The sequence below is a fragment of the Cephus cinctus genome, unplaced genomic scaffold (genome assembly GCF_000341935.2).
Source record: "Cephus cinctus unplaced genomic scaffold, Ccin1 Ccin1_scaffold1042, whole genome shotgun sequence".
NCBI classification, from domain to species: domain Eukaryota; kingdom Metazoa; phylum Arthropoda; class Insecta; order Hymenoptera; family Cephidae; genus Cephus; species Cephus cinctus.
This window is the reverse complement of record NW_014333573.1, coordinates 170,527-185,098: the sequence shown is the minus strand read 5'-3', so window position 1 is coordinate 185,098 and position 14,572 is coordinate 170,527. Positions and strand designations below refer to the sequence as shown.

General features: G+C 40.5%; 3 protein-coding genes across 10 annotated transcripts in view; 1 reads left to right on the top strand and 2 right to left on the bottom strand.

Annotated features, from left to right (window-relative positions):
* The window catches only part of LOC107271791 (protein MIS12 homolog), a 4,935-nt gene extending 1,512 nt beyond the window's left edge, over positions 1-3,423 (top strand). Inside the window, exons 1-4 of one of the 3 annotated variants that reach the window (XM_015748207.2) lie at positions 1,515-1,974; positions 2,500-2,669; positions 2,777-2,914; positions 2,985-3,423. In XM_015748207.2, coding sequence (XP_015603693.1) covers positions 1,890-1,974; positions 2,500-2,669; positions 2,777-2,914; positions 2,985-3,248 — 657 coding nt within the window. In that variant the 5' untranslated portion in view covers positions 1,515-1,889 and the 3' untranslated portion in view covers positions 3,249-3,423. Of the gene's footprint in view, positions 1-1,514; positions 1,975-2,165; positions 2,234-2,499; positions 2,670-2,776; positions 2,915-2,984 lie in introns of those variants that run through there. The other 2 variants (XM_015748209.2, XM_015748208.2) reach the window with 2 other exon arrangements.
* Positions 3,424-5,239: 1,816 nt separating this feature from the next.
* LOC107271789 lies at positions 5,240-8,292 on the bottom strand. Its single transcript, XM_015748206.2, has 3 exons — positions 7,846-8,292; positions 7,390-7,749; positions 5,240-7,262 (listed from the first exon to the last, which is right to left on the bottom strand). The coding sequence occupies exons 1-3, from the start codon at positions 8,166-8,168 to the stop codon at positions 6,890-6,892; spliced, it is 1,056 nt and encodes a 351-aa protein (XP_015603692.1). The 5' UTR covers positions 8,169-8,292; the 3' UTR covers positions 5,240-6,889.
* A 21-nt stretch (positions 8,293-8,313) lies between these two features.
* The window catches only part of LOC107271755 (lachesin), a 25,288-nt gene continuing 19,029 nt past the window's right edge, over positions 8,314-14,572 (bottom strand). For all 6 annotated transcript variants that reach the window (XM_025089020.1, XM_025089021.1, XM_025089019.1 and 3 more), the window contains 8 exons: positions 13,638-13,729; positions 12,285-12,406; positions 10,306-10,491; positions 10,029-10,227; positions 9,498-9,626; positions 9,309-9,428; positions 9,075-9,245; positions 8,314-8,989 (listed from right to left, as the gene is read on the bottom strand). In XM_025089020.1, the coding sequence (XP_024944788.1) occupies positions 8,601-8,989; positions 9,075-9,245; positions 9,309-9,428; positions 9,498-9,626; positions 10,029-10,227; positions 10,306-10,491; positions 12,285-12,406; positions 13,638-13,722 (1,401 nt within the window). In that variant the 5' untranslated portion in view covers positions 13,723-13,729 and the 3' untranslated portion in view covers positions 8,314-8,600. The remainder of the gene's footprint in view (positions 8,990-9,074; positions 9,246-9,308; positions 9,429-9,497; positions 9,627-10,028; positions 10,228-10,305; positions 10,492-12,284; positions 12,407-13,637; positions 13,730-14,572) is intronic.

The following is a 14,572-nucleotide window of genomic DNA, read 5'->3' as shown; positions in this document are numbered from 1 at the left end:
TATGCATACGTCACAACGTACACTAGTGTATATATATATATATATATATATGGATGGATTGTATGCCTGTAGAAGTGCGTCAGTACGTAAACGCACAACGTGTTGTCAGAAGCGACCTTAAAGTCTGGGTACAGTGCCTTGTGTATAATTTTCGGTCCTTGGTGGGAAGCTGCGATAAAAGGAATCTGTCTCTTTGAATTCGTGGGAGAAAAAAAATAATCACTGTGATTTCCCGACATAACGAGAAATCAGTCGATTACAAAGTGACTACTTGAAAGTTTTTATTGAAACGATAAGAGAAGACTTTGAAGCCACCGGGCTTCTTAATTGATCTATTGCCGAGCATCGGGTAATAAATGTTTACGTAGACAGAATTAATTGATCGGTTTAGAAATTGGATCAATGGAACTCAATTTCACATGGGCTAAATCTGTATATGGTTAACTCGTGCACTGTTAGGGTGGCCTTTCGTGTGAGGCTGAGACGCTCGTTTTCTAGCCTCAAAAAATACGGTACATCCTCACGGTTTAAACGCACAGTCTATGGTATACTTTTGTGGGCGTTTACAGTGATGAGAAAATAACACAGATCTCGTTTTTTGTGTTTCGTTATCGTGAATTTATAGTTCAATATGTTTAATAAATATCACGCACGGATGATAGGATGTTTAAATTTAATTCAACGTCAGCAATAACAGCAGTAATAAAAAAAAGGTAAAAAAAAACATTTACTCCAAAACGTTATTGGATCGAACCTGTATTCGGGGAAAGAAATTTGCATGGATTTTATAATATTTCTTGCTTTACAACTTGAAGATTTAGTAACTACTAAAGGTTTCTAGATATTTAGTATGTGGAGGTATGATGACCTCCATTCAATAGCAGTGTTTGGGAGGTTTAAAAAGTAACACAGACTATATTATCATATTATTTTATCACGTTACGTTACGCGTTCAAAGCGTTATTTCATGTTTGCAATGTCTTTACCTCACTTTCGACGGTGGAATTTCCAATTACGTCCAAAAAAAGAGAAATTTTATTTTATGTTGAACAAATGATCTTACCGGTGAAAAGTTTGATAAGAATCAACTTTTTTGCGTCACAGCGGTAACCATCGGCACCGAGAGAGAAAGAAGAAAGGGAGAATCGACCTATTTTTGTCTCGGTCCCACTCATATAATTTGAATAGGCAAACTCAGTCGGTAAATACAGGCATCAATGACGCTGAGTGTATAACAGATTCGTGTAGAGTTGGATTCTACTCAAATGGAATAAATGATCCTGACATCTGTTGACGAGTGAATATACTATGGTAAGGAAGGAATTTTCTATTTCTTACACGGTCCGTCGATAACATAGGAATGCTACGAGACGGATGTCATAGTTCCAGCGTTGAAAGTGCGTGGCGCTAGTAGAAAATTGCAACGGGTGCAATGGCCATTCGAATAATGCCAATCTATAGAAGGTATAGAGGATAGGTTTAGGAACGTGGCGGGACAAAGGACGCTGTTAGCTGTGGCTCGCAGGCAGAGAGACGCCATATTCATTTGTCAACGGACGTCAAGTAGCGGCATATCGTATCCCAAGAGAAAATCGTGTGAAAGTACCCGCGCGAGAAGTCTAAACAATTAGAGTGTGCTCCAGAGTAAACATCTTCGACACCAAGAAGAGAATTTCGTACCAATCTTCAAGAAAGAAAGGAGAGAGATAACGGAATAATCTTATTAAAAAAAAAAGAAGAGAGAATAGTAGGAGAGGAGTGCCAAGAGAAACCACGAGGAAGACCAAGAGAATCGGTTGGAAGCGTCCAACTAGTTTTGAAAAGAGAAAGAGAAATAGACAAGTATATAATTTTCCCAAGTGCATTCGAAGATAAAGAGAAAACTCGTCATGTCAAAGGAAGCAGCTAAACGCAAACGAGAGGAATACGAGATGCAGCTGTTTGGCTTTCACTCCCGTGCTGTTTATGCAAGACGTAAGACTGACGCCCTTTTCAACTTTCACTCAGCGTCTCCAGAACGAGAAAGAGAGCGGGAAAGAAAATCTCAAACAATTGGAGCATGCCTTTCAGATCGGCCGATTTTACAATCGATCAAAACTATCTAGCACGCCGGACGAGTGAGTCTCTGGTATTATGTGAATTTGCCATCATGACTAGAGTCACACTCGTCCAGCGTGCTGGATGTATTACGTCTTTAACAAAATAAAGGATCTGCAAAACTATTCGAATTTTCGTAAGGATTCTTTCAAGGATCTTCAATTATTCTTAAAACCGAGTCAGAAACTTGTTCCATAATTAACTCACGACATTATGGCGTTGGTTTGCAATCAGACTCATGCACAATTATCTTGCGGTACTTGCCCCCCCTCACATCTCTCTGAACCCGCGCCCCCCCATGTTATCAAATTCCCATTCCTAGAAATCCTGCCAACGGATCGACACAGAATTCCGCGACTGATGACGCGGATGTGAACTCTTTTATTCCATGAATTCTTTCAGTGGAGGATATTGTACGGGAGAAGATTCGATCGAGATGCGAAAAATTAGCTGAATGCATTGAGAAGAAATATACACCGGATGAGGAAGCGCTCAGAGTTCTCAGAAGCGAAACTGAACGGCTTGTCAAAGTGTATCACGAGGGATGTCAGCCACACTTGAAGACCATATATGTAATTATTTATGAGAATTCATCGCGATCGTTAATCATCGTCGTTCCACGATAATTAATTAATGAAGACTTGTACGGTAATGAAAATAATTTTATGCTTGGATCTAGACGGCGACTAATAAGTTTGTACATATTCCTGATAACGTTCTGTTAAACGAGGACAAATCTCAAGCCGTTCAATATACGGAGGAGGAATTTGAAAAGATGAAAAGTACTTTGGAAAATTTACAAAAACGTACAAAGAGGGTGAGTGTCGTTGTAAATAATTTGATAATATACTAAAAGTCACTGATAATCATATTTGTTTTTTTTATAGGCCACCATCCTCAATGCAGCCTTGAAACAGGAAATGGAGGATTTGGAACAGTTTAAAGACTTTAAATGCATTGCTGAGAGACTTTGTAACGTTATAGAAAATGCAATTGAGTATCCTCAAGTTGATATGAAAATTGCTAAGCTTCAACAAGCGTATCTCGTTCTGGATAATCATCTGAAACAATTGAAAACGACGTCGTACAAAGAAAAGCACAATCCAAAGATCGATAACAACGAGCTCGAGAGTGTTGACTTGTTTTCCTGAATAAAATGAATTCTTCAAGTTACGTTAACGCCCGTGAAGAACGAACGTATATTTTTTCAATTTTGTAAAATAACAGAATATATATATCTTAAGATCGAGAACCTTTACTAGGCTAATTTCTATGTTGAATTCTTATGCTGTTACTGCATCGGGTAGATCATATATCCAGTATAAACATGGGATCATATTAATTCACTTCCCCAAAACATTCCCTGAAAAATGGTACGAGCTGCTGATAAACATTACGTCTACGTTCTTCAATGTCTTGATTGACGTTAGTAAAAACGTTGCTGGCGCTGCTCTCAAGTTTCTCGTGAAATGATCCATTCATCAAAAAAATACTTTCCTTTTGAAAGACTTGAAATTCCTTTGACACTTCTGCTCTGGAGTACACAAGATGATTGCGAGATTTCGAGGACGTTGATGCTTTTGGAAAATATCGTAGAACAAAAGAATTGTTTTGATCTGATTTCCAAATAGATTGATTCAGTGCAGCTGCACGTTTGAATTTCAGATGATTTTGGTACCGGCCAAATACACTGCCGTGTCTCTGCTTTACCCTTGGTGCCAAGAGATTGTTTTTGAAAAATCCAATATACTTCTTTAAGGTGAATTTGGCTAATTTTTTTTAAATCGCTAAATGACTTTAATTTATTCATTTATAATTACCCAATCGCGTCGCTGTAGTCCTGAAGATCCATCACCACGCCGATTCTCTTTTTCAGGAGGTTGGTTTTTGAAAATTCTTCGAGATTTTTTCTACAACCATCGACTTTGAATATTGCCCACTTCGTCTCTGCTCCTAGGTAATCAGCATAACTGAATGCTGGATGGTAGCCAGCATGAGGAATCGCTGTCACTTCTGCATCAAAGAACACATGCTTAATTAGATACTAACAAAAAATTTATTGAAATACTGTCTCTTACGTGGAAAGAATTAATGATCGAGGATTATTCAAATTTGCGCCTTGGGGCATATAAAGTTTGATACGTACATTCACGTCATGATATTACTGGATAGCGATAATAAATACGACCTTTTTCTAAATACTTATAACGTTACGAAGATCATCTGATTTCTCAAGAATTCCTGCAACCTTAAAAAAAATTCCTAAAAGTAAGTATTTTAGTAAAACGAAAGATATAATTTACCTTTTCTTCGAAAATATCAAAGATTTTTACACGCTACACATCTGGTGCACGACAGTTAATCAGGAAATACTTCCAATCTAGAGGATCAATTGTTGCTGTGAATTCGAAGCAATCGTGCAGAGCAATCTGTAAAAAAAAATATAACATTAGTGGAAAAGAAAATAATAAAAAGAAAAATATTTTTCAGACTCGCATGTTAAACACGTTGATTCAGAACTGGTATTAACTTTCATCAGCCAAATATTATTTTCGTAAAAATCCAATTTCCGCGAAAAATAAGCGTACACTTCGTTCAGAATTTCATTAAAGCCAAGCAAAGCCTTTTAAAAAAAGATAATGACAATAACACCATCGAAAAAGTAATAAAGACTACTTCAACACACTTTTGGATTTAGAGGATCATTTCCAGCTGATCTATAGCTCAAAGTTATCGGACGAGTTCCCAAAGTTTCCTACCTGTGCGCTGAGCATAACAAAACACTTGTATTTCAACCGTGGTTGAAGAAACTTTCCAAAGGATATTCAAACATAAAGAAAAATTTTGTTACTTGGGAATAAAAAAGATTCAAAGTGAAAATCCGGTATAATTCGCACGTGCTGAAAATCCTGTATACTGGGAAAGATCCCCATGATGCTATTTTCCCGCAAGTTGAAATAAGATCCTGATTTCACATACGCAGGACGCTCGCCCCATTCTACACGTAATTCAGTTTGGCACTCGGTCGATCTCATCCTGAATACATGAATTCTACGGAAATTGAATAAATATCGGAAACAGGAGAAACTAACTCATCCCAGCATATTTCATAGACCCACTGACAATGAGAAGAATCAGAAAACACATTAAACACACAGTATATTTTTTTGGAATATTTTTTTCAATATTCCAACTTACAATAGTTGTATTATCGACTAAAAAATATATTGGCCTGTATGAAAGATAATAAAAATCAAAACTTTACACCCCAATATACATTTTTGATAGTTTTCAAAAATATAACTATACAAGAATAACTGAAACCCAATTGAAATCGAAACCAGACAATTCCTTTTGCAATTTCCCTGAGATGCCCTGGATGATATAAAAAATATTACTATACAAATAATTATACCAATTACTTTGATTACCATTGAGCAAAGCACAGCAGAATACTTGAGAATTGTCAGGTGAGTGAATTCTTAAGATTTTTTATCTTCGAAATTTTTGACAAAGTAAATAGTCCCATTTTCAGAAAACGCTAATGCGCTTTTTTTCGAAGCTCCAGGATGCGTGCATTAGCAAGAGAGCTGATTTCACAATCTTTTGCGTCATAGAGGAATCCACAAATTCCTTCCTGTAAGATTATCCTTATTTTATACGGATCTTATGTAACTATTCAGACCAAATGTACCGACTGAAGTTAGCCTGCCTAATTGATTTCAATTATAGAACTAACTTCAGTCGGTACGTTTTTACAAAAAATTAACTTTCATACTCGATACAATAACTAACCTATTATTAACATTGTAGATGATATATTTGCAATGCTGATTATTAAAGTGATCCTTTTGACAGGAATGCGCTATTATTATGTACATGACAGTCCTAAGATACATACATCATTGTTGCATTGTACTGGCAAAGAAATTAAATTAATGGAAACAATATTTTTTTTTAAAATAACACTATCATTACACAAAATTGATCGGTAAGCAAAGTCCTCTTCATTCTTTTCAAGTTCAGCATCCTTACAGACATTTTCGTATCAACGCACAGGATACCTGATAATTTTGATAAGATTAAAATTATAAAAAGAATCAAGGTTGAATAAACCAAAAATACAATTACGAGAATCGCTGCACCGTTGAGCCTATGATTTTAATTTTTCGTAATCGAAGACATCCAACAATTTCGGCACCTTAAGAAAATTGAAATTTTCAAAAAACCATTTTTTGTTTTTTGACTTACGGTGCTCGAACCACTCCTATGAAATTCGCAATATTTACGTGTTTTACGCCTTCTGATCGGGATAGGCGAGTACGAGAAAAATTAAAGCAGCGTACGCAACGATAAAGACGGTTAAAATCGTTACAGCAATAATAGTCAAAGGGCGTCTCCATCTATCCTGCACGTAAATAACCATGAATTCCTAACTCTATTTATAAACGATACAATTTCGAAAGACGTCACGATAACCTCCTTACCTCCCGAAAAGAATCTATTCTTCGTGTCTCGAGAGTATTTTCATATGCATACCTCATCCTGTCAAAGTCGCTAAATACGTAAAAACGCAAAAAGACACAAGAAGTGCTTGAAAGTCGCAAGAGTCGAAACCATATCTCGAGAGGCCAATACGCAATATTTATTGATTAATTTTAAACAAGATAACAGAAATACAGAGAGTACTTAAGAAAATAATACTGTCATCATCGCAAAATACACTTTTGACAGATCAAGAGAAATTTTTGAAACGCCACAAAGCCTCAACGCCGTATTCATAAAGTATGAATTACTGAAGCCTAAATTTATCTTGAGGATATTCCATCGATTTGATACCATGAAAGATTTCCCGCAGAGACATTGCCACAGCTTCTTCGTCGGTTTTATTAGAAGAAATACTTCTCGAGCATTTAATCAATGTTGACGCAGCAGGATGACAACGAGTGTCAGATGACGAGGTTAGATCTTGAAATTTCAAATGTTCATTAACGGAAGTAAGAAGTCTCATTGCTGCACAGTTAAGCAGCTGATCGTTAATAGGAGCCGATGTAATTTTGTCATGACATTCCCAGATAACAGCATTGATCCATTTCCAATCTTCCCAATCATCTTCATGATTAATTCCACGAAGATCCAAGTTATGCATCAAGAGAGCACGGAAGCTGAAATTAAAGAAGAAAAATATATTAATTAAAATTCGATGCGACCGACCGATTATAGTTGATGAACATCGGTTGATCGGCATGAGTGAAATTTTAATTGAATAATTAAATAGGATTTTATACTTACGACCATATCCAGGGATTATTTCCCATAATGACCTTCTTGAGTTTAGGCATATCATAATAAAAAGCGGTCGTATCAATTGACTCTATAATATTCCCATCGAAGTAGAAGTTCTCAAGTTTTGGTAAGAATTTAGACACATTCGGTTCGAAACCGACAATCGAATTGAAAGAAACATCTAACGTACGTAGATTTGGTAAATCCGTAAACCAATCGGCATAAACATAACTTAAATCGTTTCCATAGAGAAGCAAAGTTTCCAAATTACGCAGACCCGCAAATGCATTAGCATCAATGCTAGCCACTTGGGAATTATGAATATCCAAGGTGATTAAAGTTTGTCCCAATCGAAAGAAAGCGTATCTAAAATAACAATAACAGAGCAACCTTATCTTAGTAATAATACATTATTAATATGAATTTAAACACAAGCGCAAAATACCCAACGCAAAAAATTACCCATGAATATGCTGAAGATTGGAATCTTCAAAAAGGATTGTTTTAACATTTTTCGGAATCTTGTCGACAACTTCTAGATCGGATAAATTCTCACAGTGATAGATCGCGTTATTACTCCCGCCAAAAGGAAACTTGCATATCTCACCGCCGCCATGGACAACACTCTGCAAAAATGCACAGATCACTAGGAAACAATTATATTTCTGTAGCCACATAGTTCGGCACTTCCAAATTTCATACTGTCGTAAAGGTTCGATTAAACATTCTAAAATAGAGCGGGACATAATTATCACGCAGCATCCGGATGGGTGGAGCGGACGCATCCTTGACGCTTTTTCCTCTGAGATAATACAATGTGTCACATTACCTAACGACCCTGACAATAGAAATAAATATTTTAATTAATGATCCATTAACTAACTACATTTTGAGTATGATAAAAGGCAAAACAGTATGATAAAACAAAAATATAAATCGCCGTTTAATATACTCATCGTTAAGAAGTATTCCAGTAAGAAAACCACATTTATTGTCGCAATTCTTCGCTTCGCTTACATAACAGTTACTGATAACAGTCAAGTGTAATCGGATAGTGAGAAAGAAGATACGCAAGGTTGGACCGTTTAACCTCGAAGGAAGAATAAATTGAAAGAGGAAAAAAAATAGCGCGGGTCATAACACTAGGCGGCAGTTCAATATTCCATAAATCTGGCAAAACTTATTGTCATACAAAACGCGATGTATACATTATTACTTTAATATATTGAATGCCCTTGGACAAATAACTGTAACATCAGGATAACGCAATTTAGTATAAGGTGTCGATAAGCATACAAGACGCGTCCTTCATTTTTTGGTATGTCCTGTTGCGTGGGAGCAAGATGAGCAGATTCGGGTGCACGTGGAGCATTACTTCCGGATGAGAATTTTGACAGAGCAGAGGAGTCGTTCGTACTTCTGAGACCCTTGGCCAAATTTTCCCAGGACATCGGAGTGGTGTAGTCCTTACGGTCCTTCCCGAAATCTAAATTGCTCGAGTACGAATACTTTTTCTTCTTTTCAGGTGAAACAGTCTTCTTTCGCGTTTTATCAGGAATCTCCATAGACCGTGTGGTGGCAACACTGCTTTTTGTAAGATGCAATTCTGTAACAATAAATCATTATTAATCCCCACAATAAGAACCGACCACCCAGATCCCCCAGAGATGAACAGCCAAAGAAAACGTTACCCTGAAGTCGTATCGTCCCCTCAGCCTTGCCATAAGCATTTTCAGACGAGCAGGTGTAACTTCCAAAATCACTAAGCTCCAGATTTCTTATCGTAAGGTTCAATTGGTATGAATAGATATTCACAGGAGTTTCACTCATCCGATATTTGTTATCGGGCAGCAATTTGATACCTTGAAACAAAGAAAAATTCCACGTATAAGTATCGCTACCCTGAAATACATTGAAAAACGTACCATTGTTCTTGTACCAGGTATTGAGAGCCTGTGGCGAGGACTCGACGTAGCACTGAAGAATGACGTCACTGTTGCCAGGAGCAGCAACCAGCTGACTAGCGACTCTGACGAGCGGTTCGACTGCAATAAATTCCAGAAATCCAATTCACATCCTATACTCATCCAAACAGTCCCGAGTAACCGACTTACAGCGTACGTGAACGAAGTATCTCTTGCTGACCGAGGGCGGTACGCCATTGCTGGCTATACAGAGATAAGATCCCATTTCCTGTCTGAGAACTCCAACGAGCTGAAGTTCCTCGCCCTCGAATATCTTCACTGTTCGAAGCGACAACCCCAAAGAATAATCAATCAAGAAAGCAGGAAGCTCAGATTGCACGCACTCAAGAAATTGCATTGGCCAAGAGTTTATAAGGACTATGGGAACACTTTATGGGGGGGTGCATACAGCTGAGAGAATAAGATTGTACGTTAAGACATCAACATTGCTGGTTACCTAAGATCGAGTGGATTAAAACGAGTAAAGACTGAATATTGCATCGCTCGCGTATTCACGAATCAGGAACAAACAAGCGATCGCTCAAAGTCAAAGTGAAAGTACGTGGCTATTAGCAAATAAGTAGATCAAAGTGGATAAGTAGGTGCGACAATGAAATCCCATACAGAGCACGTCATAGACAATCGGTCAATGGCAATCGAAATCGATGATAACAGGCATACCCCGTTTCGTGGAGGAATGTTCCTCTCGTAAAACAATATCACGTCCATCCTCCCTTCGCCATGTGACATCCGGTTCCGGGATACCTGTTGTTATGCACTTTAACACGACGTCGCCTCCCTCCTTGGTGTTCATGTCGTCCACGGAATCTTCATCCAGATCCATGATATCCGGTGGGATAACGACAGTCATGTATCCCATCTGAATGAAACAAAGATAAGAGGGTTAATAATATTCCGATTAATCTGTCAGCTGACTAAGTCATCTAGATAATCTCACCTGACTTTTCATGGGGTCCGTGTTCACCTGACACATGTACGTGCCGGAGTCGCTGCGTTGAACATTCGTCACATGCAGCTTCCACGTGTTGTGTCCATTGTGGGTGACGAACAGTCGCGGGTTGTGGGCGATCATGTGCGTGTGAATAGCCAAGATGGCGCGTGAATCGGACTTTATCCAAACGACCTGAAGAGAGAAGCAGGGAGATCAGATTATTTCGAGGTCGCTGCGATGGAAACGGTTGACACTGATTTCAATTTCTCAATATAGGTGGATGCTCAGGATTTTGGCTCGGCGTTCGCAGAGGGATCGGAGCGCGTGACGAGGCGCGTGAACGGGGTCGCCGAACGGTGGTATCGGTCGTGAACAGAGGGCCGAGGGATTTGGGATATTCGGAGCTGAAAAATTGAGTGTTTAGAGAGCGCGTCGGGTTATAAAGGCGTTTATCGGAATTCGGGCGGACAATGGCTGGAGCTAAGGCACGGGAGGGGGCAGAACACGCATGCACACTCAGGATTCAAAATAGCGAACCAGCCACCCTTCTGGCTGGCGCATGGCCGCCAGCAGGAGGGGTGGACGGAAGGGAGGCGTAGAAGAGGGCCAGAGGCCGTCGGCAGCCCGATCTGTCATATTTCAGGCGGAGCCATTCACCGCCGCGCGAAAAAGCCTTTTAAATCCTGAACAAAAGGCCTGACTCGAACAGCGCCAATAGAATTTAAGGTGTGCATATATAACGCACATGGAGTGGTACCTTATGGCGGCCGATTCGACCTGTCAGGAATCTATTAAACATTCAACGAGACCGAAGATAAGCACACTGAATAGATCCGAGGATGGGTATTGGATAATCCAAAATTGTCAGTCGACGATATAAAATCGCAGACAAAAAGAAATAGGGGAAGATATATTTTTTTTAATCCATAAAAATATCATTACAGTTAATAAAATTGAAAAATTCCTAATACCGAATGCTGTCAATTTACAAAAATTTCAAAAACACCCCACGATATTTCAGATGGAATCAATTGGTTGAAGATGACAATGAGATCGAGAAAAAGTCATCCCTTGGAGTTCAGACTGAACCGACAAGTCGGTCCAAAATGAATCTTGAAGCAGCGAAAGGACGCGGAAATGGAGTACGGGGAGGGGATGGTGGCAGACAAGTAAGGGATAGAGGATGTCGTGAAGGGTCTCAAGGAGTCCTGAAGGAGCGAGGATGCCGACAAGTGGTAAGCCCTGGTAACAAGGGACTGCGCGAATCAGATCCCCTCCAATCTCGAAAAGCTCAAGTAATTGGGTATTTGTCGATTCGGTACAAGAAGGAGTTCGGCCATTGTTGTTTTGCCAGTTTAAGCGGACTTAAGGTATCCAGCGCGAACCACCGCGAGTCCCATGAAAATATGGCGAAAATTAATGAGGTTAGGTATACCCAAGAAGAGTGAAAGAAGAAAGGTAGATTTTCAAAGATTCGAAACGAGACGTCGACAAGGCGAGTTCCTAATGCAATATTAACGTCACTGATTTATGACTCCCCTACTTCCCCTCCGTCCCTGTGACCCGACGGGTCCACGCGGGGACGACCCTCCGAAGGGACATGTCGGGAGGGAAACAGATTATCCGGGGTCGCTCGGGTAGGAGGCAGCAGGAACGTTTGCCGCTGTCGTCGTCCCGGGCTGCAATCAAACCACGAGTTGCGGGGAATCTTCCTCGTGGGGAAAGTGAATTATCCAAACCGACAGTATCAGTCCCGAAGGAAGCGGTACGCGAAAAAGTTCGAATAAGAGAAAAAGCAGCTCGACAGGTTAAACTCCTTCGGAATTGAATCAATCTGAACCCCGAGCTCTCCTCTTTATGAAAGAAGGGACGTCTCCCTTCAGTATGCTTATCCACGGGCCCAGCCGCCTTTTGACATCCCTCGTGCGCCAGACAGTGCTATAGGAACCCTTCGAAATCGCACGTCAATAAGGGACGATTGTAACCTTGTACGACTGAAGATGGTTGACCACGCAGGTGAAGGAAACGTCGCGACCCTGGATAACGGTGTGATTCTCCAAGGGTGCCAAGAATTCCGGCTGGGGTAATAACTTCGAGAGAGTTTCACCTGAAAGGGAAAAAAAAAGAATGAGTATTTTATAGACCTTCTTTGTCCCGTGGAGGGGAAAAAAATGAATGAATCTAAGTAACCTCCCCTTGACAAGGGGGCTGGACCTCTCGTGGTCTTTTTAAGGGGCCAAACGAATCTTCCGGCAAATCCAGAAAAGTACTAATGTTTTTATTCATAAGCAACGTTTTTCCGCCCTTGTAGGCCGAGAATGTCTCAGTCCGGTGAACCCCCGTAGAAGCTCCCTCTGGCAAAGTGCTACCATCGTCTCTGCAGTCATGGAGTCCTTCCTACTTCAGCACGTGACTTATACTTCTTTTTATAGCGGCAATAACGTTCTTACGTTTTACGGCCCGACAAACCGAGAAATTGATTCCTGGTGGTTGGCTGAGCTACCCTAGGACGCTCCAAAGACGTACGATGTACTGTAACTTGATTTGTAAATAGGTATGACTGACGTATGCAGATAACGAAGATTTTCAAAATGCTAATATTCATTTTCAAAATTCATTTACGCAAACTACTCCCTATTGGAGTACCGCGGAATAAACATAATTAGCAATACCGAAGTCACTGACGTCGACGAGTAAATGGGAAAGAAAAATATGCGAGAAAAAAAAAAGATTCAAAAAGCCAAATACCCGAGGTACCTGAGATCAATTCCAGATACACCGAAAAATTGCAAGTACAAAATTTCTAAAATCCACACGGCTCCCTCCTTGGTATTTTCTAAATGCATATCGTACACGTTGAAAGTACTATGCATACGCGTACAAAAGAATGCTAAATTGAAGCTGCACCTTGTACACGTCCTAATATACCGTCTACGTTCACCATTAACAACCTAACCATGCTCTGAGTCTCGTTGCACACGGTGGGCGAATATTTAATAAAATTCCGCAGTGGTTAAAAAGACAAATAAAGAAAGAACAAAAAGAAAAGAGAAGCTCCCCGTACTGTCATTCCCATTAATTTCCAACGCATCGACTGGAGCGCGCATGCCAATACCCGTAAATTTGGGAAATAAAAAAAAAAAAAAAACTAAAATTAAAACCTTTGAAAATTCAACACGCACAATCCCAAATTCGAATTTCGCCCATAACTTCGCGCGAAGAATGCAAACCAAATGCACGTACAACTCAGTCATAAAGATCACAAAGAAATCGGCGATAGCCTTTGCACCCTTCCTTGCGCCCAGCAAATTAAACTTTCACTAGCCCCGTGGACTTACCGAAGCCAGAGTAAAGAAAGGCAGTGATGAGGATGCAGAAAACAACGTCCCGTGACTCCATCGACGTGGACCGGCCATGGGCCATGGATCTTCTGCAAGATAAAAAAGAAAAAAAAAAATTACATAAACACACAAATGACGTCGATCGCGATCACGACGGAGCGTGTAATTCGGCATGGCACGATGCGTGCGAGTTTCCATTAGCCTAATGTAGAGATGACGCGTGAAAAAAAAAATTAGTTTCCGAACACGCGGCAAGGCTAGTGGTCCAAGGGACGGTCAGAGATAGCGTCAGGCTCTGGCGATGCCGTAAGGGACGAAGCTGGCAGGCGTGGAGGAGGAAGAGACGACGGGCGGAGGCTGGATATGGAGCGGCGAGGCGAATCGCGTGAATATTAACTCGACAGTTGGTCGCCACATAAACGCCAACCGTTGATATATCCAGAGAGGGTGGTTTCAACCCCCGGTCACCCATTCCCGTCAGCGCAATAATACTCGAATGGTGGTGCGACCGGTCCACTCGTTCCGCTATGCCGGAAGAGCCCACGTATGGTGCTGGAGAGTCTCGGCAGTCAAATGAAAATCCTGCTTGCGCTGCTCGCGCCCCTAACCTCCACTCTTAACCAGGAGCAGCATCCACGAGGACCATAATTCTGGCTTCCTCCGCCTTGCGCATCCTCGTTTCGCCCTTTATGACTCCGTCCCTGCGTCCAGCAATTTTAAAGGCAGCCATCAAACGCAATTTCAAACACTGTAACTACAGGCAGGCACGCGAAACTCAAAATACCGGTACACCACTCGTCACGGGTAACACCCCCGAGAACGTCCATCAAGTTTCGATACCCGTGCCTGGTGGTTTGAAATAATAAGAGAGAGGTTGGAAACCGTATTGAGTAGCCATAAAAATCGTAAAACGTTTACACGTGATAGAGGGG

Excerpts from the sequence above, each read along its gene's own strand:
- LOC107271789 (XM_015748206.2), bottom strand. The coding sequence starts at position 8,168 with ATGCGTCCGCTCCACCCATCCGGATGCTGCGTGATAATTATGTCCCGC. Across the intron at positions 7,750-7,845 it reads AATCTTCAGCATATTCATGG|ATACGCTTTCTTTCGATTGG; the intron begins GTAATTTTTTGC and ends TTGTTATTTTAG. Across the intron at positions 7,263-7,389 it reads AATAATCCCTGGATATGGTC|CTTCCGTGCTCTCTTGATGC; the intron begins GTAAGTATAAAA and ends CTTTAATTTCAG.